Source organism: Dama dama, chromosome 11 (assembly GCF_033118175.1).
Source record: "Dama dama isolate Ldn47 chromosome 11, ASM3311817v1, whole genome shotgun sequence".
Classification (NCBI taxonomy): Eukaryota; Metazoa; Chordata; class Mammalia; order Artiodactyla; family Cervidae; genus Dama; species Dama dama.
In genome coordinates, this window is record NC_083691.1 from 12600060 (window position 1) to 12623650 (window position 23591).

The window sequence follows — 23591 nt, forward strand, 5'->3', positions numbered from 1 at the left end:
CCTCATAGGCCCTTGGCAAAGCCGAGTCGCCCCATTGGCCCAACGACAGGCGGCGGGGGCGTACTTCCCTTCCGCGGACCCCACCTGGGGCTTTTGGCCTGCCTCCGTATTCTGCGCCTGCGCGGAGTCTTCTCTCCGGGAGAGGGACTCGTCTCTGGCTTGAGTGTGCGCGCGAGGGCCAACAGTGACTGGGACTGGGAGCAGGATCGGCGGGGGCAGCAGGCTGGGTAGTACCTGTTGCGCCTGAGGTGGGTACAACCTTGCTAGAGCAAGGGATTCCTTCCTCACCTTTAACGTTTAAAAGCTGTTTCTAAAGTCTCACTTAATGATGTTAACCCAACACACCTGACCTTTATTGAGGGCGCAGAAAGTGCCAGGGATGGTCAACAGGTAGGTTCCTTTACAGGTATGTCACTTGGCTTTACCACAAACCTTGAGAATGATATGATTTTTCTCATTTTGTAAAGGAATCCAGCCTAAGGAACAGGATTCCGTCTAGAAGTCAACTTTTTAACTTTGAAATCAAGGGCGACTGGCTACAACACAACTACCTTGAGACATTTGAGACACACAAAATAGAACAAAATGAACTAGGTTGTTTCAGAGTGCTATTCAAAGATGGGGCTGGGATTTTATTTAAAAGCCACACAAAAGTGATAGAACAGCAATAGAATCAAGTTGAAAGTCCCTCTTCTGAGTGAACTTACAGTGTAGTTGTAAACAAAAATAATGATTATTAAAAGTGCTAATTAAGTCTTGACAGGTGATGAAATATTCTAAAGCCTCTCCCTCATTTTCTTGATTCAAATCATGTATACTCTTTTCCTGCTAAATGAGTCATTCGCAAAGTTTTCCTGTGGATAGTGCATCTAAATCAACCAGACACAGCAAAAAAAAAAAAAAAGCTGTGCTCTGTTGCAGTCCTCTTTGTGACTTGTCTATTATAATAGACTTGGCTGCACTCCCACAGTAAAATAGCTTTCTTCCTTCTCCTTACAGAGTTATGTAACAGAAATACACACCCATTTTAAAGTATTTAAATAACAGATATAACATTATGAAGAAAGCAAAATCTCCTGAAATCCTGACACTCTGACAAAACCACTTTTAATAGTTTGGTGACCATACGTTCATGTATTTCTTGATTTACATGTGTTTCCCCAATATATACATAAATCTTAACATAATCTTTTAAATAAAATTTTATTACAGAATCACTAGAGTATGTCCTGGAGAAAAATCCAAAACAGGGACAACCTCAAATAAAACAAAAGTATCAGATTCTCACTACAAATATTAATAGTTTAAAACAGTCCTCTTTGTGTCTATATATTGTTTTTCAAAATGAGCTCACATAATGAAACAATCTGCTGTATTCAACTAACAGTATCTACCTTAGCATTTCACTAAAATTTCCTCTCATCTAATTCCTAGATCTCATTCAAATTTTCTAACAACCTAAAAATATTTTTACAGCTGGCTTTACCAAATCAGTAATATCATTTCAGTAAATTTTCCTCTCATCTAATACCTAACTATAGTCAAATTTTCTGTTGACCAAAATGTATTTTTTACAGCTAATTTTCCCAAATCAGCATCCAGTCCAGGCCCACACACTATGTCTGGTTGTGATGCCCCTTAAGTATTTTTTAATCTAGTACTTAAGAAAAAATTTTGAAAGACACTGGCTTATTGAAGAAATTAGTCCAGTTGAAGTACAAAATTTCCTATCTTCTGGATCTGAACAGTTGTTTCCTCAGGAAGTCACTGAGTTTGTTTCCTTAGACCTTTAATTTCCTGGAAAATGGAATTTATATCTCAAGCTCAATAGATTGATGTGGTAAGCTGGAACCAGAATGTAAAAGTCCCTAAATGCTAAAATAAGGAAAATGAAGTTCAGTCTTTAAACACAGGGTGCCCTTGAGGTTTCTAAGGATAGTGCCAATAACAGATTTGAGTTTTAAAAAAGTTCATTCTGGTAGGAGTAGAAAAGGCAAAACAGGGAGTAAATAGAACACTTTGAATATCACTTTCTGATCTTAGGCAGATCAGAAACACCTGAACTAAGGCAAAAGAAAGTGGGGGGAAAAGGAACAGAGTTTGAAGGAAATATCTTCAAGTTTGTTGATTGTCTTTTGCCTGCTCAAGTCTGATTTTGTTATTATTCAGCAGAGCAGGCTTCCCTGTCCTTCACTCCCAGAGTTTGTGCAAACTCATGTCCATTGCACTGATGATGCTATGTAACCATCTCACCCTCTGCTGCCCTCTGCTCCTTTTGCCTTCAATGTTTCCCAGCATCAGAGTCTTTTCCAATGAGTTGGCTCTTCACATCAGGTGGCCAAAGTATATTTGATCCCCTCTAAATGAATTTTTTTTTCTTATCTCTGTTGTACTTTTCAACTCCAGAATTTCATTTTAGTTCCTTTTTATAATTTCTATTTCTTTAATGATATTTGCATTTTTTGTACATTATTTTCCAGACTTCACCCATGTTTCTTTTAGCTCAATGAGCAACTTTAAGACAGTTGTTTTAATGTCTTTGTCTAAATACCATATGATATCACTTACATATGAATTCTCAAATATGACACAAATGAACTTATCAATGAAACAGAAGCAGACTCACAGACATAGAAAACATGTTTATCAAAGGGGAAGAGGGGTCCGGGAGTGGTAAATTAGGAATTGGGCATTAGCAGATACAGATTACTATATATAAAATATATAAACAGCAAAGTCCTGCTGTATAGCATAGGGAACTATGTTCAATATCCTGTAATAAAACATAATAGAAAAAATATATATATATAAAACTGAATCACTTTGCTGTAGACCTGAAACTAACACAATATAGTAAATCAACTATACTTCAATAAAAATCAAATGTAGAACTCTAGTATTTGGAGAACAAGGTTCTTACTTCCCACTCTGGCTCCAGCAAGCCATAATTGCAATATAAACATGACTGCCTAGCACAGGGCTGAGGGGTAGGAATGAATAGGTTCCTACCTATTCACACTAAAGGCTCATGTTGACTGAAATTAACCTCAGTTGACCAACCAAAATTTCCCCTGGAACATGCAAGCATTCAAATAGACTCCAGAGTTCCGAAATAGTTACTTCAGACAGTTTCTGCCAGTATAACTGTTGTCTAGGTAGAGATGGATTCCATGTTCTTCCTACTCCATCTGAGGAACAGAAAAATAAAAGAAAAAAGAAATGTGAACACTAAATAGAGCCTAAGAGGTCTGCAGGACACTATTAAGAGAAACAATGTACCATTATAAGTATCCCAAAAGGAGAAGAGAGAAAGGGAAGAACAGATAATCATCTAACTGTAGAAAGCCAAAGAAAGAGAATCTTGAAAGCAACAAGAGAGAATACTCATCACATACAAGGGATCTTCAGTAAGATTATCAGACAGTTTCTCTTCTTAAATCCTAGAGGCCAGAGGCAGTGGGTTGATAAAAGTACTGAATGAAAAACACTCTTGGTGGACAATTCTATATCTAGCAAAATTGTCCTTCAAAAATGAGGGAGAAATCAAGACATTTTCTGATTAAAAACAAGCTAAGGGAATCCATTACCACTAAGCCCACCTTTTCAAGAAATGATAAAGAGGATCCTTCAGGTTGAAATGAAAGGATGCTCAACAATAATTAAAGTCATATGAAGAAATAAAGATCTCTGGTGAAGAAAAATATACAGGCAACTACAGAATTATTAGTGTAATTATCATTTACCTCCATTTTCATTTTCCTCCATTTACCTCCATTTTATTTAATTTATGATTTTAATGACAAATGCATAAAAATATTAGTCTAATTTATTGCACACACAATGTATAAAGATGTAATCTGTAAAAGTCAAGAAAAGAAAGAGGAGATAGAGCTGTACAGGACAGTTTTTGTATGTTACTGAAATTGGTATCAATTTAATTGTTACAATTTTTCGCTGTTAAATGTAATTCCCATGGTAACCAAAAAGGAAATGTCTATAGAATATACACAGAAGGAAATAAGAGGTAAGTCAAAAGTTTTCACTACAAAAAGTTAAAAAAGAACGCTGTAATGTAAGAAATGAAAGACCCAGAAGCTATAAGCCTATAGAAAACGAGTAGCAAAATGGCAGAAGTAAGTTCCTCATTATCAGTCTTTAAATGTAAATGGCATAAAAAAAATAATAATTAAAAAAACAAAACAAAAATGTAAATGGCATAAACTCTCTAATCAAAAGATAGAGATGGGCAGAATGGATATATTAAAACATGGTCCAGCAATATGCAATCTAGGAAATATTCACTTTAGATCCAAAGACATTAATAGGTTTAAAAAAAAAGATATTCTATGCATTTTTATGCAAGTACTAACCAAAAGGGAGCTTCGGGTGGTTATATTAAGATTATACAAAATAGACTTTAAAAAGTTACAAGAGACAAAGTCATTATAATATTAAAAAAAAGGTTCTATAGAGCAAGATTATAAAAACTTATAAACATTTACATAACTAGTGAAAGTGAAAGTCGTTCAGTCCTGTCCAACTCTTTGCAATCCCATGGACTACAGTTTCCGGGGTCTCCTGCATTGCCAGCAGATTCTTTACCAACTGAGCTATCAGGGAAGAATCCGCCTGCAATGTGGGAGACCTGGGTTTGATCCTAGTATTCTAGCCTGGAGAATTCCATGGATTACAGTCCATGAGGGTGCAGAGAGTCAGACACCTGAGCGACTTTCACTTTTACCTTGGGCTTCCCTGATAGCTCAGTTGGTGAAGAATCAGCCTGCAATGAAGGAGACCCTGGTTCGATTCCTGGGTCAGGAAGATCTACTGGCGAAGCAAGAGGCTACCCACTCCACTATACTTGGGCTTCCCTTGTGGCTCAGCAGGTAAAGAATCCGCCCGCAATGCAGGAGACCTGGGTTTGATCCCTGGGTTGGGCGGATCCCTTGGAGAAGGGAAAGGCTACCCACTCCAGTATTCTGGCCTGGAGACTTACATGGACAATATAGTCCATGGGGTCACAGAGTCTGACAGGGCTGAACAACTTTCACTTTTACATAACTAGTAATAGACTCTCAAAATATTTGAAGCAAAAATGAACAGAATTAAAGGTAAGAATAAATAGTTCTACAATCATAGAAAATTTAACAGCCCACATTCAATAATTAATAGAACAACCAGACAGAAGATAAATTAGGAATTAGAGGACTTGAACATCACAATAAACTAACTGAACCTAACAGGTATACAGCACATTCCACTGCACAACAGCAGCACATTCTTTTCAAGTTCACATGGAACATTCTCCAATATAGGCCATATATTAGGCCACAAAACAAGTCTCAATAGATTTTAAAAGATAGGTCATTAAACAAAGTATCTTCTAACTACAATGGGATGAAGTTGGAAATCAGTAACAGGGAAAACTGGAAAATTAAAAATATGTGGGTATTAAACACATTCTTAAAGAACAAATGAGTCCAAGAAGTCCTCAAAAGGGAAATTAGAATATACTTGAAAATGAGTAATGATAAAAACATCCAAAACTTACAGGATGCAATGAAAGCAGTAATCAGAGAAATTTACAGTTGTAAATGGCTACATTAAAAAACAAGAATTTCAAAACAATATCCTAACTTTATGCCTTCTGAAATAAGAAGAATAACAAACTAAACTCAAAACTAGCAAAAGGAAATAGAATGGAAATAAACCAAGAAAAAAGAAAAGAAAAAGACAAAAAAAGAAATCAATGAAACCAAAAGTTGTTTTCTTGAAAAGATCAACAAAATCAACCTAGAACATAATGGGCTAATTCCCTGAAACATACAAATTATTTAAATGGATTCTCGAAAAATTAGAAAATCTCAACATACTCATAACAATAGATTACGTGAATAATCAAAAACCTCCCAAAAAAGAACAGTCCTGCACCAGATGGCTTCAGCAAGGGATTATACCAAATAATTAAGAATTAATAACAATCCTTCTCACACTCTTACAAAAAATTGAGGAAGAGGGAATGCTTTCTGATTTCATGAAGCCTCATTATTGATACCAAAGCTAACTAAATGCATCACAACATTTTATACCCATATCTCTTATGAATATAGATGCCAAAATCCTCAACAACATATAAGGAAATCAAATTCAACAGCATATTAACAGAATTATTCCCCATGACCAAGCGGGATTTATCCCAATAATGCAAGGGTGGTTCAACATAAAATCAATCAATTTAAAATATTCCATTAATAGAACTAAGGAAAAAACTCATTGATCATCTCAATTAATGTTGAAAAGTTATTTGACAAAGTACAATGCCTTTGCATGATAAGATCTTTCAGAAAAAGTAGTTAGGGAAAATTCCTCAACATGATAAAAGTATTTAAAAAAAAAAACCCATATCTAAATCAAAAGCAATCATTTACCTATGCCTCTTAGAACAAGTCATGAACAAGTCAAGGATGCCTGATATTCAACACTGTACTGAAAGCTCTAACCAGAACTATTAGATAAAAAAAGAAATAAAAGGCATCCAAATTGTAAAGAGGTGAAACTATATTTACAGGGAGCATAATCATATATACAGAAAATCCTAAAGAATCCACAAGAAAGCCTATAGGGCCAAAAAAAAAAAAAAAAAAATTCAGAAGCATTGCTGGGTACAAGATCAACACCAAAAATCAGTTGGGTTTCTACACACCAGAAACAGTGTGAAAAGGAAATTAAGCAATTTCGTTTATGTTATCAGAATGAATTAAACACCCTGAAAAGTGCTCCTGAAAGAAAATACTGCTAAAAGTAATTAATAAAGACTAAGTACTTCCCTGGTGGCTCAGAGGTTAAAGCGTCTGCCTCCAATGCGGGAGACTCGGGTTCGATCCCTGGGTTGGGAAGATCCCCTGGAGAAGGAAATGGTAACCCACTCCAGTATTCTTGCCTGGAGAATCCCATGGACAGAGGAGCCTGGTAGGCTACAGTACACGGGGTCGCAGAGAGTCAGACACGACTGAGCTTTCTCTCTTCTGCTTAAGTACATGAAAAGATATTTCCTATTCAGACAGTAAGACTTGAAATTAAGATGGCAATATTACCCTAAGTGATCTACAGACTCAACCCAATCTCTATCAAAGTTACAGCGGCCTTTTTCTTAGAAATGTAAAGGCTGATCCTCAAATTCATACGGAATTTCAAGGGGCTTGCCATAACCAAAACAATCTGGATAAAATAAAGTTGAAGTCATAATAACTTCTTCACTTAGGAACTTACTACAAAGTTACAATAGAAGAATATGTACCAGTATAAGGACAGAGATACAGCCACATGTAATAGAATAGAGTCCAGAAATGAATTCTCACATACATGGTCAGTCGATTTTCAACAAAGGTGCCAAATCCATTCAACAGGGAAAGGAGGGGCTTTCCAAAAATGGTGTTGGAAAAACGATGATGGTGGCTTAGTCACTAAGTTTTGTCCGACTCTTGTGACCCCATGGACTGTGGCCCGCCAGGCTCCTCTGTTCAGGGGATTTCCCAGGCGAGGATACTGGAGTAGGTTCCCATTTCTCTCTCCAGGGGATTTTCCCCACCTAGGAGTGGAACCCATGTCTCCTGCATTATAAGGCGAATTTTTTACCGACCGAGTCACCAGGGAAAAGGACAAACTTTCCAAAAATGGAGGAAAAACGATAACCACATGCAAAATAATGAAATTGGCTACAGCAGCGGTGGTGGTTACACACTATTGTGAAGTACTTAATGCCATGGAACTTCACACTTACAAATTATTAAAATGATAAATACTATGTATGTCTTACCACAATATCCTCGCTCCCCCGCCCCAAAATGAGGAGAACCCAGTGAACCATTGGACTGGCAAGATGGAAAGAGGCTCTAGAATGGTACTGAAGTTTTCTGGTGGGCAAGACTGCGTGGACGATGCCATTCACCAACACAAGGACTACAGGAGGTAAGAAGCAGGTCTGCGGATGAACTTGAGTTCAAAGCTACCTTAACAGTGGAAAACCAATTGGACATGTCTTCTAGGCACCTGGCCCTGGAGCAAGAGAGCTGTCTGGTCAGGCGAAAGAGAGTTGTGAACAGTCAGCAAGTTGTAGGTAACGGAGAATGCAAATCCCTGGGAAACACCAACATACAAAAACCGAGAGAGTAAACTTCCTTCCTTCCGCTTCTGGGTCCCAAGAAGGAGAGTCCATACCCTAGGCAGGAGGGGCTTACCAACGCTTCAAGTGCAGCTGCGCCTTTCAGGCCCACGCAGACGGCAGACGGCCGAGACGTAGCTCGAGAGAAGCGGCTGAGAAGGAGCGAAGCGCGCGGGGCCTGAGCCCCAGACGCTAAGAAGCCACAGCACCTGCACCTCGGCTCGCGAGGGCGGAGAAGCTAGCGGGAGCCCGGGACACCCGATCTGCATCTCGCCCACGGCACGGAGAATCCCTCTCCTGGCCCGCCGCCCTCCCAGCCTTCCGATTGGCGGAGAGGACCATGGGACCTGGAAGTTGTCTTTGTCCGGCGAGGGCTGCCCTTCCGGTTCCGTTGGGTCCCCCTTTGGCTCGGGTTCCCTGCCCCTCCCCCTTCCCGGAGCCCCGAGGGGCCGGAGCTCCTGGCGGTGCCGGATCCTGACGGTGGCCTTCCCCCGGGTCTGTAAGTGCGGAGGCGGCCGGAGCGCCGGGTAGGGGTACAAGGTCTCTCAAAATCGAGCCCCCTTGGGGCCCTGGATTGGCCGGGACCTGCACCGGGATGGGGGCCGAGGGGCTGGCCTAGGCTCGGGGGTGCTTAAGGAGCCCTTGGCCCGGCCCCTGCTATGCCCCGCCCCTTTCCCTCCCCTGAGTCTGGAGTGGGGAGCCTAAGGATGCCCCCAGGGACCTTCTCCGGGGACCCCAGCCGAGGGCCCAGCAGTTGGCTTTAACCCGACTGTGGCATCTTTTTAAGAAGTGCCAGTTCTCGGCCAGGGCAAGGCCTCAGTGCCAGCCTGCAAGGATCACTGTGGAGTGCAGCTAGTTTACCTTTTTGCCACTGGCTGGCTACACCACCTTTTTTATATCTGGCGCCTTGTCAGGCACTGGGAGTTCGTAAGAAATTGTTCTAATTTTCAGGGTCAAGTTTGGGAACCAGATAAAAACAAATGAGTGCTCCTGCGATGTACATATCAGTCGTATATGTATGAAACGTTCAAGGGGCAGTCGCCAGGGAGGCTGAAGAGACTTTTCAGTTTTACTTAGGGATAAGGTGGAGAAGAGGTTTTGCGCTCAGAGGAACAGTTGCAGTGCTGTGAAGGAATACCTTAGCATAACTTGTGTGGGAAGAGCAGGAGAGGGTTCCAGGGCTCTTGTGCAAAGCATGAGCTATGAAGCTGGGATAGTAGATGGAAGTCCAGATAGTGAAGATTTACTCCCAAAAGAGGTGGGTACTTGTTGAAGAGTTTTGAGCAGGAGACTAGTGTGGTCAGCTTTGCACTGTAGAAAATCATCTTGTTCTGGAGGTCAGCCTATAGGATAGGAATTTCTAAGAATTGATTCTGGACTCTTTAGCTAAAGTCTAGTTGTTCTTATTGGAGATTCTTTTGAAGGTGTAATGGGATCAGCCTACTGAGAAGTAATGAAATCCCAAAACGGAGTTATGATAGTATTATCAGAAAGAAGGCAGGTATGCTGAAGGGAAGGGCTTCCCTGGTAGCTCAGCTGGTATAGAATCCGCCTGCAACGCAGGAGACCCCTGTTTGATTCCTGTATTGAGAAGATCCCCCGGAGAAGGGATAGGCTACCCACTCCATTATTCTTGGACTTCTCTGGTGGCTCAGACGGTAAAGAATCCTTCTGCATTGTGGGAGACCTGGGTTCGATCCCTGGGTTGGGAAGATCCCTTCGAAGAGGGCATGGCAACCCACTCCAGTATTCTTGCCTGGAGAATCCCATGGACAGAAGAGCCGAGCGGGCTGCAGTCCACAGGGTTGCAAAGAGTTGGACATGACTGAGAGTGCCTAAGCACACACAGCACACATGCTGTAGGAAATGCCATAAAGACTCCATCATAAATTGGATGTTGAGGGTGAAAGAGGTGTCAGAGCTGAGTCTTAGGTTTCAGGCCTGTGAAATTTGAAGATTGTTAATGCCATTATCAGCAATAAAACCATAAACATAGTGTAGATTACCAGTTCATTTTTTGGATATTTGAATTTAAGGCCTGATGGGATAGCCACATGGAACTGTCCAGTATAGAGTTGGAAAGACAAATCTGCAGCTCAGCCTAAATGCTGTGGCTTGAGGTGAAAGTTTGAATCGTCCTAAAGCACATAGGTGGAAGCCATGGAAATAGTTGGCATCAGGAAGGGGTTATTGAGAAAGAAGGGAATATTTGGGGAGATGGGACTGAGTAGTTAATAGTAGTTGATATAATAGGAGAAACAGAAATAGATGATAAAATATAATGATAAAATGTAAGGATTCCAGCAACCAAGAAGTCTTGGAAGTCAAGAGAGGAGAATAATGAGAAGGGTCCACTGACACAATGGATGCAGAGCCTTTGGAGAATGAGAAAGAAAAAAAATAAAAGATTGCATTTCTTGATCCTTTTGTAGTTCATGAGCATGATGACTGGGTGTTCACGCTGCTGCGTGACATGTGCCTCCCTCCAAACCTTGTTACAACATCGGCACATTACCTGTCTGATGTGAGAAAAAAAAAAAAAAGATTGCATTTCTTTATCAAGAGATCATGGGTGACTTTTTACAAAACAATCTTAGCAGAATGATGAGGTGATAATATGTGAAATAATGGAGACCTCAGGTGGTTTGGTATCAAATGAAAATGAAAGAAATGCCACACGTGAAGGACTTCACAAAGGATATTGACAGGCTTTATTTACTTATTTATCTAACATTTGCTTACAGAGCACAATTCCAGGCTCTACCCTAAGTTCTTTTAAAAAGTAACTTAAAAAAAAATAAAAAGTAACTTAATTTAAAGCATTAATTTACTTTTAAATTAATTTAATTTTCCACAACCTATTGTTATGGAAATATTAAGTAATATTATTAAGTACTATTATTCTTTGACAAATGGGACAACTGAAAAATACAGAAGTAGTTAAGTAACTTGCCCAAGGTCATACAACTAGAAAGTGGTAGGGCAGCGTTCTGATTCTTGGAAACCTGGTTTTATCCACTGTACTAAGCAGTGATTGAACATGGGAGTCAAAAGAATGGGAAAAATTTAAGCAAAGATAGACTCATTGATAAAAAAAAAATGGAGAGGCTTGGAAGAGATCCAGATTGAGAAGAAGGTAAGTAATGGATTTATGTTTCTGCTTTGGATTTATTTTTTATTTCTTTTCCCTTAGATTCTCTTCCAATATGTGCCATTTTAGGTCAGTTACATTCACAGTTAGGTCAATTTATGTCATGCTTTCATTTATTAACTTATTATCCAAATCAGGTCTTCTCTGTAGCTTCAGAGCCATAGCAGCTAGCTAATCGATATTCCCCTTAATGTCATGCAGGCTCCTCTGGTTAAACATTTTAAGACCTGACCCATGGTCATTTCCCCCAGCATTTCCTCGCTTATTGAATGACATTCTGTCAGACATCCAGTTTCTCAAACCAAATAACTAGGAGTCATCTTGACCTTTCATCCCTTGTTCCCTACCTTGGTTATCAAGTCTATCAGTTCTTTAAGATATCTCTGGAATCTGTTAAAATAAATCCATATTATTTCTTCTCAATTTCATATTATTTGGGCCTTCATTATTTCTATATCGCTCTGTTAAAATAATAACATACTAACAGGTTTTCTTGTCTCCACATCCACTGTTCTCAGAGGTATTCTCCACAAGTTTTTATTTTTGACTTACTGAGTTTTAGCCAGTGTAAGAGTTTAGATAACATGTATTTCAAATGATAGAGTAATAGCCTAGGGCAGTTATTTTTTATTAGATAGAATTGAGGTTGGTGGTGGTTGGTGGTTTAGTCTCTCTGAGTTGTGTCTGACTCTTGTGACCACATGGACTGTAGCCTACCAGGCTCCTCTGTCCATGGGATTTTCCAAGCAAGAAACTGGAATGGGTTGCCATTTCTTTCTCCAGGGGATCTTTCCCTTGCAGGAATTGAACTGTGGGTCTCCTGCATTGCAGGGACATTCTTTACTGACTGAACTACGAGGGAATCCAAATTGAGGTTAAGTTTGGTTAAAATTAGCCATGTTGTTGTTGTTTAGTCACTAAGTCATGTCCGACTCTTTGCAACTCCATGAACTGCAGCATGCCAGGCTTCCCAGTTCTTCACTATTTCCCAGTTTGCTCAAGCTCATATCCATTGAGTTGGTGATACTATCCAACCATTTCATCCTTCTCCTCCTGCCCTCGATCTTTCCCAGCATCAGAATCCTTTCCAATGAATCATCTCTTTGCATCAGGCAGTCAAAGTATTGGAGCATCAGTCCTTCCAATGAATAATTCAGGGTTGATTTGGTTTGGAAATGACTGGTTTGATCTCCTTGCTGTCCAAGGAACTCTCAAGAGTCTTCTCCAGCACCACAGTTCCAAAGCATCAGTACTTCAGTGCTCAACCTTCTTTGTAGTCCGACTCTCACATCTGTACTTGATGACTGGAAAACCATGGCTTTGTCTATATGGACCTTTGTTGGCAAAGTGATGTCTCTGCTTTTTAATACACTGTCTAGGTTTGTCACAGCTTTCCTTCCAAGGAGCAAGCATCTTTTGATTTCATGACTGCAGTCACCGTCAGCAGTGATTTTGGAGCCCAGGAAGATAAAATGTCACTGCTGCCACTTTTTCCCCTTCTGTTTGCCATGAAGTGATGGGACTGGATGCCCTGATCTTATTTTTTTGAATGTTGAGTTTTAAGCCCATTTTCTAACATCACCTCTCTGGGCCAGGAGCTCAGAGGCCCAGGGGTCATGGGCCACACAGGCCCTGTTGCTTCCCTGGGCTCCTCCCCACAGCTCCCTGCTGGGAAGTGCATGCAAGCCAAGTTAGGGGTCCCAAGTCAGGAGCAGGGAACAGCCCTGTAAACCACTGTACCCCTGCCTGGTTGATGGAGGACTATGTGCAGGGAGGATGGAGATTTAGGAATTTTTTAAATAGAGAAGGTAATAAAATATTGAGAAACCAAGACAGGTTTTCTGAGGAAGTCAGCTTTAAGAAAATAGCAAAAGCTTAAAGACTAAGCTTTGAAGAATATACTTACCTTTTCACAATTTACTGAACCCTTAAGGAACAGATCAGCCAAAGAATGGTGGAAAACTGAGGCCAGTCGTTAAGTCACTTGCCCACTTCTGTACAATAGTTTAAGAAGAGTGAGCTAGATCTATTCAACATAAATAACCAGATTTATTCAACATAAATAACTCTCAAAAGCAATAAATGGAAAAAGAAAGTCGCAAAACAATATATATACTTTGTAAGTAATTTTACTTTTTATTTTCTGTGGCTGGAAGTGTTGTTATATATAGAAGTGTTGTTTTATAAGTGGAGAGGGAAGGAGATTCATTAAGGAAGAAACTGAGAATCAATTGACTGAATGGAAGAAGGCTGAGAAAGGGGACTTTTACTTTACCTATATTCAGAAATTCTTCCAGGAACGGTATATTTCTGTAATGTTACTTACAGATTGTATAAATATGTTGTAAGTAAAAGAGTGAGCAGTTAGAGAATGTAGTGTCATGAAAGTTACCCAAAAGAAGAAAAGGATTGGGTTTTATAGAAAGGCTGTAGTATATTACAGCCTCTTTGAAAAATGGCATACAGTGTTAATGAAAGAGGAAGAAAGATTTCCAAGTAGTTGTGAGTGCTAAGTTGCAAGGTAAAGGTACTTTTATGAGGTAGATGAGAAAACAGACTTAAAGTTTTCCTTATCAGTATTATTAGAGGCATTTGAGATAAGAAACGTGGATATTTTCACACTGTCCCTTGCTTGGCAGTGAACATTGTTCAACCTAGAATATTCACTGATCCTTTTCAGTTACTCCTGTCTGAACAAAGGGAAATTTCAAATCGGCTGCACCATTTGTGATGGAAATGATTGTAGAAGAATTGTGTAAATATAAAGAAAGAGAAAGTGATTTTAAGTGAGACTATTCCTATTTGATTGATGTTTGGGAAATGGGTCATTTAAAACTTGCTAAGAGAAACTCAGCAGTATTCAGACTTAATCACAGTAACCCAGACAATAGTTGATAAGGACCTGAACTATGCCAGTGGTAGTAAAAAATATAGAGAATTTGGAAATCATTCTTTGAAAAGAATCACCAGAATGTGGTGACCAAATCTCTAGTCTACCTAATCAGTTCTGTACTTTCAGTTCCTAGAAGGTCTGCTATAATCTAGAATTATGTAAGTGATTTCTATGATAATAATAATTGCTATTATACTTACAAGTTAACTATAGTTGGGGAGTCTAAAAATCAAATATATTCATAATTTTTATTATGTTTTATTTATAAATGGCATTGTTTCATCCTACAAAGATGAATACACAAAAGATAGAAAAATAATGTAAAGTTAAAATAGGTGAGAAAGGTAAGACAAGGATAATACATAAATGGTTTACTATTAAAGCCCTCTAGACTTGACACAAATTTGGCTTTAAGTTGTACTTTTTGTTTTTAAGCATTAGCCTTTTATTGAAGCATAACTAAATATACAAAAGCATATCAATCATCAGGGTATAGTTGAATGGATATGAATGGAGGTCACAGTTAATATTCATAAGATAAAACTTCAGCTAGCCTAGTTCTGTCTTACATGAATTTTGGCATCATGTCGCTCAGGCATAATTTCTACCTCTAACGTTTAATACTTTCCACCTTTCTTAAATAAGCAAGTGATTTATATTCACCAAGCTTGAATTTCCTCATAAGCAAAGTGGAGATGACAGTAATACTTACCTCATAGAAATTTTGAAGATTAAACAGGTCGATTTGGGTGTACCTGGTACTCAGCAAGAAGGGTTCAGTAAAGATTAGCCATCCTTTTTCTTATTTTTAAATAAAATTAAGCTAGTTCATATGAAACAAATACTCCATTTTATTTGAACATTTTTAAACTTTTGCTTAAAATTTCATTTTATGTTGTCAAAACTATTTTTTGGAAACAAACCCTAGAAAGAAATTTTCCCCAGGGCACTCAAAAAGAGTATTACGATAATGAAGGGCATCTCTACCATAGCTCAATAGTAACTTCATAGGGAACATTAAGAGTTAGTTACAGTTTTTATTGAATGGGTTGTGTAAAAAATAACAGTTGATTCTTGCCCTCAACTAATTAACCCTCTGATGGAAAGAGAAACTACTGACAGGAAACAATTAAAGGATAAACTCTGTGGCCTGGAAATAAGAGTTTATCAAAGAGAGATAATAGAGTGGGCTGACACATTAAGGAAAACTTCTTAAAGGAGACAGAATAATTTTTCCCCACATTCTTGGACTACAGCAGACAAATCAAGCATGTCCCTGAGATACCTGTCTGACTGCTCCTGTTGGTAAGTCGCTTGAGACTGATGAATAGGAGGTAAATGAAACTGTATTCCAACTCCTGTCTTTGGAGCTTCAAGGAACAATGATCCCTGAGGAGAGTTGCCTAAAGCAATGCGAGTACTATCATGTTATAGATGGAAGCAATTAGTGCTTATTTTTCTGTGTTAGTAGGAAAATGCTGTTGTCTTTCAGTTGCTCAGTCGTGTCCCACTCTTTGTGACCCCATGGACTGCAGCACACCAGGCCTGCCTGTCCTTCACCACCTCCCAAAGCCTACTCAAACTCAAGTCCATTGAGTCGATGATGCTATCCAACTGTCTCATCCTCTGTCGCCCTGTTGTTCTCCTGACCTCCTGCCCTCAGGGTCTTTTCCAGTGAGTCAGCTCTTCACATCAGGTGGCCAAAGTATTGAAGCTTCAGCTTCAGCATCAGTCCTTACAGTGAATACTCAGGGTTCATTTTCTTCAGGATGGACTGGTTTGATCTCCTTGCTGTTCAAAGGACTCTCTGGAGTCTTCTCCAGCACCACAGTTCAAAATGCTGACCTGTCAGTAAATTCAGGACAAGTTAAACCTCTAAGAAATAATGCCCCTTTTATTTGGCCATTTGAACAACAGTCATTTGTATAATTTCTAGTTATGAATTGGGACATTCACCACTGCCAGATCAAATATGTCAAGCAACCATAATTGCTAAAATTGATCAGTGATGGATAACACCATTGCACTACTTTCTTTACTAATATATTCCTGTGTCTCTGAGGTTTTTCCTTTTCATCTGGTACTTACCATCTCTTCTCTGATGCTACATATGCTTCTCTACATCCCTCCTCCCTCATCTTCATTGTGATTATAATTTATCTGTACACTCAGAGTGCCATACAAAGAAGATGCTTGTAATTTATGTATAAATGTCTAAATATACCTGTGCCATACCAGTCGCCCTCCTAAGTCTCACTTCTCTTTCAATGACGTTTTAATTCAGGTGAACTCCTAAGTTTAGAACCTTTGTATGTTGCTTTTTTTCATTTTATGTCTCCCACAAGTTTTTTTGAAATGTCTTTTTTTTTTTTTTCTTTTTCCTTGCTCCTTATACCCATTCGTTTGTAGGCTCTCATAGCTTCAGACCTGTAATGCTTATGCAGACACTGCACTGGTCTTCCTAACAGCAAGTCTTCCTATTATTGTCAAATGAATCTTCCAGGTTCAACAAATACGAACTGAGCACCTGCTTTGTGTTTAGTACTATATTAGGTGATGGGTATACATACCAGTTTGAACAGAATAGGGTTTGCCAGTAATGTGGCTGTGTTAAGTAGAATTTGAAACCAAAGGAAAGAGTGTTTCACCCTAGAAGATGCAGATTCCCAGCATTAGCCCTACTGAATGGGGCCGAGATTATTCTAATACCATGAAGCTTGCAGTTTGAAAGGTATTACTGTTAGTATTTTGAGTGTTACAATAGAAGAACTAGGTTACAGGTTCAGTAGAGACAACTGTTCTGTTCTAAGGGGTTAGGAAAGGGCCCTCAGAGGAAATAAGAGAGTCAGAATTGGCTGGGAATAGTGTTCTGGACTAAAGAAATAACTGTAGTAAGGCTTGGAGTCAGTAGAGTGCTATTATAAAGTAGGCACTGAGCAGTATGAGTGAGACCTGTATTCTGCTGTCAGAAGATGGTGTTCTATGGGCCTTTGTAACCCAGTGTTCTAGAAGATAAAACTCTAAAGATTGGGCTTCGGGAACCAGATGTCACTAGAAACTGTTGGTTGTCTCGTGATTCTCAACTATGGAGTTAATGAAGACACAAAGTTCGAGGTGAACTTACTGATGCACTGAAATTGCGGAGCTACTTCTCACGGGTAGATCTTAAATACCCACTGATCTCACATAAGATTGGTGTATAGACAAGGTGGCAGTTTATTTTTACTGTGACTGGTGGACTGTCATTGTAAAAATAACACGTTGACAATGTCATGGTGACATGGCTAACTCATCCTTCCCTTTAGAGTGACACATGGGAAGCCGAGTAAGAGTATGGAGTTAGAACACGGGAACTTTCTCCAAAGAAACTGCTTCACAACAGGACAAATACGCAGTTTTTACAAAGACACTATCTCCATGGTTGGTTGGTTTTTGCCAGTGTTTACCTTAATTATTATTAAATTTACTTGATCAGTTTATATTGGAGAAGTTAGTCTTCATCCAGGAGATGATGGGAGGTCACAGAAGGATTTTAGGCAGGGGTTGGATATAAACAGATCTATGTTTTTGAAAGATGAATGTGTGGTGGTGTAGGAGTTGGTTTAGAGGTAGTAGAAGCTGGAACCAACGGGCATTTATAAATGAATTTAAGTAGTCCAGTTGATGAGTAGTGATTGATGAATGGAGATAAAGAAGAAAGAATAGCATGTAGTAGGGATTAACTAGATCCACTGTACTCTTACTCAGATTCCCACCAAGTGACTCATCTGGTTTTTCTATATCAAATATTTACTCATATATCAACACATGTTTCTTAAGAAAGAATTTAGGTTTGTCCAAAATGCAAAGAACAAAGACCTGTGCCTTTGACACTGTCTAAAAGTTGTCCCTTTAAACATGTGACTTTCATTTTATTGCAAAAATACTTGTATGAGTAAATCCACATCAGTTTAGACAGAAGAGGGTTTACCCAGGAATAGGACAAGCAGCGCCATTACAGTAAAATTCAAAGCAAAAGAAAATAGTGTTTTGTCTTTGAAGAAGCAGGTTCATAGTATATGCAAAATAAAATCGTTACTTCTTATTACTTTATTATTTGTTGGGATGTTTTAGGTAGTTCATGAAACCTACAAAATTCTAATTTGAGAAGCAAAAGAAATGCCCTTGGAATAACTCAAGCACTGTTCTTGTGTTAAGCATCTTAAAAAGCTGAATGAATGCCAAGCTACTTCTGCTAATATAAGTCCAATCCTTAGGTGCAATTGACACTTGATGTTGGTGAGGAGTCATTTTTAACAGCCTTCAAAAGCTGTTATACTAGCTTCCTCTTTCAAGGGAAATTTCATTCAGATACATATGAACAGGTATGACAACACAAGATTTGTTTTTGGAAGGAAAATCCAGGTTTTCTTAATTGTTTGAATTTTCTTAAATTCATCCTTTTTACATTTCTGTTCTTTAGGTCTGCCAAAATGTCTGAAAGATCAGATCTCCTTCACTTCAAGTTTGAAAATTATGGAGATTCAATGTTACAAAAAATGAACAAATTAAGAGAAGAGAATAAATTTTGTGATGTTACAGTTCTCATAGATGATATTGAGGTACAGGGGCATAAAATTGTGTTTGCTGCAGGTTCCCCCTTCTTAAGAGACCAGTTTTTACTGAACGATTCGAGAGAGGTGAAAATCTCCATATTGCAGAGTTCCGAAGTGGGGAGACAATTGCTCTTGTCGTGTTATAGTGGTGTGCTGGAATTCCCTGAGATGGAACTGGTCAATTACTTGACCGCTGCGAGTTTTCTTCAGATGAGTCACATTGTAGAACGGTGCACGCAGGCCTTGTGGAAGTTTATAAAGCCAAAACAGCCAATGGAAAGTAAAGAGGGATGTGAACCACAGAGTGCTTCTCCCCAGTCGAAAGAACATCAGGGGGATGCCAGAGGTTCCCCAAAGCAGGACTCACCTTGTATTCACCCATCTGAAGACAGTATGGATATGGAGGACAGTGATATTCAGATCGTTAAGGTAGAATCTATTGGTGATGTATCAGAGGTTAGAAGTAAAAAAGATCAGAACCAGTTTATTTCTTCTGAACCCACTGCTTTACATTCATCTGAGCCCCAGCACTCTCTGATAAATTCAACTGTGGAAAACAGAGTAAGTGAAATAGAGCAAAACCATCTCCACAATTATGCCCTCTCTTACACAGGCAGTGATAACATCATCATGGCCTCAAAAGATGTCTTTGGGCCTAATATTCGAGGTGTAGACAAAGGCCTGCAGTGGCATCACCAGTGCCCAAAGTGTACCAGGGTGTTTCGTCACCTGGAGAACTACGCCAACCATTTAAAAATGCACAAACTCTTTATGTGTCTACTCTGCGGCAAGACTTTTACTCAGAAAGGCAACCTTCATCGACACATGCGTGTGCATGCCGGCATTAAACCTTTCCAGTGTAAAATCTGTGGGAAAACCTTTTCTCAGAAGTGTTCCTTACAGGATCATCTTAACCTTCACAGTGGAGATAAGCCCCATAAATGTAACTATTGTGACATGGTTTTTGCACATAAGCCAGTTTTGAGGAAGCACCTTAAACAGCTGCATGGCAAAAACAGCTTTGATAATGCCAATGAAAGGAATGTGCAAGACCTCACTGTGGACTTTGATTCTTTTGCGTGTACAACAGTCACAGACTCTAAAGGGTGTCAGCCACAGCCTGATGCAACACAGGTCCTGGATGCAGGTAAACTGGCCCAAGCGGTCCTGAACTTAAGGAATGATAGCACCTGCGTGAATTAAATAGGGCCTTTGTGCTCCTAACTAGAACTGACTACAAATGTGGCAATAGCCTGAGTCTTTTTAGGAGTCATTTCACTAATTTGACTTCTCCAGAGCCTCTGTGCAGGTCGTGGGGGTGAGTCAAAGCACTAATAGACCAGGCAGCTTGCCACTTGGAGTGGTCTTGCCTGCCTTTTGCCCTTTCCCATGTTCTGTTCTGAATTATTTATCCTGTGATGTCTGTTTTCCTTCCCAAGGAGTACTCCATTTGTCTACCCAACATCAGCTTGTGTCTTAGATGGACACTGTTTTAGACTTTCCACTGGGCACATTCTGAAGGAACCAAGAAGTTAGTAACATCACCTCCACTCCACCAATAGACGCTATGCTAAGGGAAGCAAATAATCTTTTTCTTTGGTAGGGAATAAGCTGAGATATAAGGTGATATTGCTATCAGCCTGAATATGTGATATAACTTCTGGTTCTATCAGAACCACTGATAATTCATCTATGTCTGATAAATGAATGAATCTACTTATCCTGGAGCTGGCTATAAAGAAGTATTTTAGATTATTCTGTACTCTTTTCAACAGTTTATGGCCCAGCTTCATGTGATTGAAGTTCACGTAGACCAGAGTACAATATTTCCATCAATACCTGCAGATAGGAATCATCACTGGGGAGCATAACCAACAAAGGGTAGTAGTTCTACAACAGTACTTATTTGGGAGGTCTTCCCCCAAAAGAAGTCAAATGCTTTTAATTTTTCTGTAGCTTACTTGGTGATGCTTTTGGAATCAGGATTGCTCCAGGTACACTTAAAATGTGCTAACATATATAATGGTCTCTCTAAAAAGGGGCTATCTGGAGTCAGTCTCTAAACTTTGTTATAGAAGTTCGCTATTGGTAAGGTGAGTTTGGCCTTCAGAGTTTTGTCCAGTGTATTGTAATAGTCTCTGAATTCTCATTTCCTTGTGTACCTTAATTTCTAAAGTGAATGAAAAAAGTGGGTCACAGAAGGAGCAGTCAGATTTTTGCATTTAGATGTTCCTATAATGGTACACAGTCCCACCTCATCCCCTTTGACAGATCAAATACAAAGTTGATCTTCCGTTATGGAAAAACAAAACAACTGTTTTTCCTAAGCACATGTTCAGAAATAAAATTTTGAGTCTTACTCGTTTCTGACCCATGAGTTAGATTTAGATAATAGGAGTGTTTGAGTCCATAGAGAATCTTAAGAAATCATTTAGCCTGCCTCTCTTTTTTTAAGTTGGGGTATCCAAAGCCCAAAGAGGTAGCCTGGCCAAGGTTGGCCAAAGTAGACTAAGGAGGCTAAATATGAGCTAAGGTCACCTCACTTCTTACTGTCCCTTGGCTTAAAAAGATTTAGTACATGGTCAGGAATACTTTAGCAAAAAGTTCCTAGTTTGTGCTTCCCCGCTGTGCATCCTTGTTTGCTTTCTAAGATAGCCTCGATTTTGCAAACAGAACAGTCATGGAAGGATTTATTTTTGTAAGGTAATTATTTTTTGTTTAGGATGAATATTACATTCTTCCTAAGCAAGCAAGTGATTTGCTGGGTGTTTATTAGTAACAGAAAGGACAAGTAACAATGTGAGAAGGATCCAAATGTGAAACTAATTTTGTCTGGAAACAGTGTTTAGTTTCTGTCAGGATTTTCTGTTTTTTGTTTCTGAGCTGTGAGAGTCCATGTATAGATGAACCAAAAATTAATTTTAACTTGAGTAGTCAGAGGGTATTCTTAAAGTTGTTATAATTTGATGCATTTACATGTGAATCTGATTTGAAGTATAATTTCTACCATTTGTTAAAAGGTTTTAAATGAGAATAAAATGGAGTGGTAAGACTAATAGGTATCTTATGCCTAATGTCACTCATTATATGATCTAATGATGCTACCTAGCATTCTGGTTTTTATATGATCCAGCCAAAGAGTACCAATTCTATGCAATAGTGAGACACTAACATGTTAACCAATGTTTCACTCTTCTCTCTAAACATCATTTTATCACAGGGAAATTTCAAGTTGGAGTGCTTGCTTTGCGTAAATTCATGTCTCGTTTTGTAACTGGTTTGAAGACTAAAAGGCATGGGTTCAAATAAAATTGGTCTCTTTGGTTGGAGACTATTTCTGGATTCATTCAGGCATTCAGGAGACATTTATTGAACACATATTATTGCTAGGCACTATGCTAGATACTGAGAATTTGAAGATAAGATTGTTATGGTCTCTGCCCTCACAGAGCTTACAGTCTCATGTAGTCTTAGTGAGATAAAGTATCAATTTGGCTTTATCCTAGGAAGAATAAAGAAAACTGCCTTGCTTTCTTTGATCACTTAAAATCAGCCTCTTGATGGTTTTGTATGAGTAAAACTTGTAGTTCTCACCTTTTTCAGTTGCAAACCACTGAAGTGGTTTACAGTCTCCCCCATTTCTTGGCTGGAGAGGTGTTCTGTTTCTGTGAGACATTTTCTTAATTTTGGTGGTACTTGAGTTTTTCTTTGTTTATACATGTTTCTTAGATTATATTGCAAAGTGATCAATTTACTGATATCGAATATGTTTTACAGAGGACGATGACTTTCAAAACTAGTTGTATTCTTGTAGTGGAGGAAGATTTTTTAAAACCTTAGACATTCAGCATTTGTATTTTATGGATCCCCAGGATAACTAAAAATGAGAGGGTTCTGTTTTCCTTAGTTTGGTTTTTTAAAAAAGCACTGTGTCACAGTTATTTATTTATTATTTAATTTTAAAGGCAAACTCCAAACTGAAGTGGCTCTGAGGTAAATCAGATGTGGTTTTAATTTGTTTTAGTTTATTAGAAGATCTATAAATGGAGGGTGATCACCATCACTTCTAAAATATTGTCCTAAACAAACAACCCAGAACATTTTATTTCAGCTGGTGAATAGCTGTTCTAAATCTGTTGTATGTTAGACATACTGTGAACTACCTCTTCACTTATTATGGGGAAGTTTCCTTAATAAAAGTGTGACAATTCAAAGCTCTGGTGTCAATGATTTATTTTCTCTCTTTCCCTCCTGCTTCCCATTCCAATTGCTTGAATTTGAATACAGGAATGCTTTCTCACTCTTACTCTTGAAAAAACATGTTAATCAAGCATGCTGAACTTGGCTTCAGAAGCAAATCTGGGCTAACAAAAAATTGTTATGAGGGTCAGTTACTTCTTCCTGTCCTGTTGACTGAGGGGATGGAGCAACTGCTTTTAAGAATTGGTTGAGATGTTTCCTTCATTTAGCAAATACTTGATTGCTACTAGCGCTAGACTTCTGGGAATGCAAAGATCAGTAAGTCACTGTCCTAAATACCTCTGCCTAGGTGGGACATAGATTTTGATACAGGTATGATAATTGCAGTCATTAAGGCAGCCAAAGGGTTTACCGGTTCCCTAAGTGGGAGCAAAGTAATTCATGGGCAATTCAAGATGGCTTTAGGGATGATGTGATTTATGAACTATGAATGGGATTTTGAAGGATGAGTGGTAGTGTTACTCCATGCACCAGATGCACGGAGAAGCCAAACAATACCAAAATGCTGGGAGTCTGGAACAGAGAAGTTTA

At 39.0% G+C, this 23591-nt stretch overlaps 2 protein-coding genes and 1 non-coding gene across 13 annotated transcripts in view; 2 read left to right on the plus strand and 1 right to left on the minus strand.

Annotated features, from left to right (window-relative positions):
* Positions 1-8504, minus strand: part of RABGAP1 (RAB GTPase activating protein 1) — a 160561-nt gene extending 152057 nt beyond the window's left edge. The window contains exon 1 of one of the 5 annotated variants that reach the window (XR_009694646.1): positions 8238-8504. The gene's annotated coding sequence lies outside the window, so the exon portion shown is untranslated. The remainder of the gene's footprint in view (positions 1-8237) is intronic. The other 4 variants (XM_061154702.1, XM_061154704.1, XM_061154705.1 and 1 more) reach the window with 4 other exon arrangements.
* Positions 234-23055, plus strand: ZBTB26 (zinc finger and BTB domain containing 26). Of its 7 annotated transcripts, none has more exons than XM_061154715.1 (2): positions 234-248; positions 18668-23055. In XM_061154715.1, the coding sequence occupies exon 2, from the start codon at positions 18678-18680 to the stop codon at positions 20001-20003; it is 1326 nt and encodes a 441-aa protein (XP_061010698.1). In that variant the 5' UTR covers positions 234-248; positions 18668-18677; the 3' UTR covers positions 20004-23055. The 7 variants fall into 7 exon arrangements, with proteins under 7 accessions (XP_061010698.1, XP_061010699.1, XP_061010700.1 ...); XM_061154716.1 differs by lacking the exon at positions 234-248 and adding an exon at positions 8382-8688; XM_061154717.1 differs by lacking the exon at positions 234-248 and adding an exon at positions 8418-8660 and having other exon boundaries at positions 18668-23054.
* On the plus strand, positions 10582-10686 carry LOC133065747 (small nucleolar RNA U13). Its single transcript, XR_009695003.1, has one exon. It is a non-coding gene; the product is annotated as a small nucleolar RNA U13 (small nucleolar RNA).
* Positions 23056-23591: the final 536 nt, after the last annotated feature.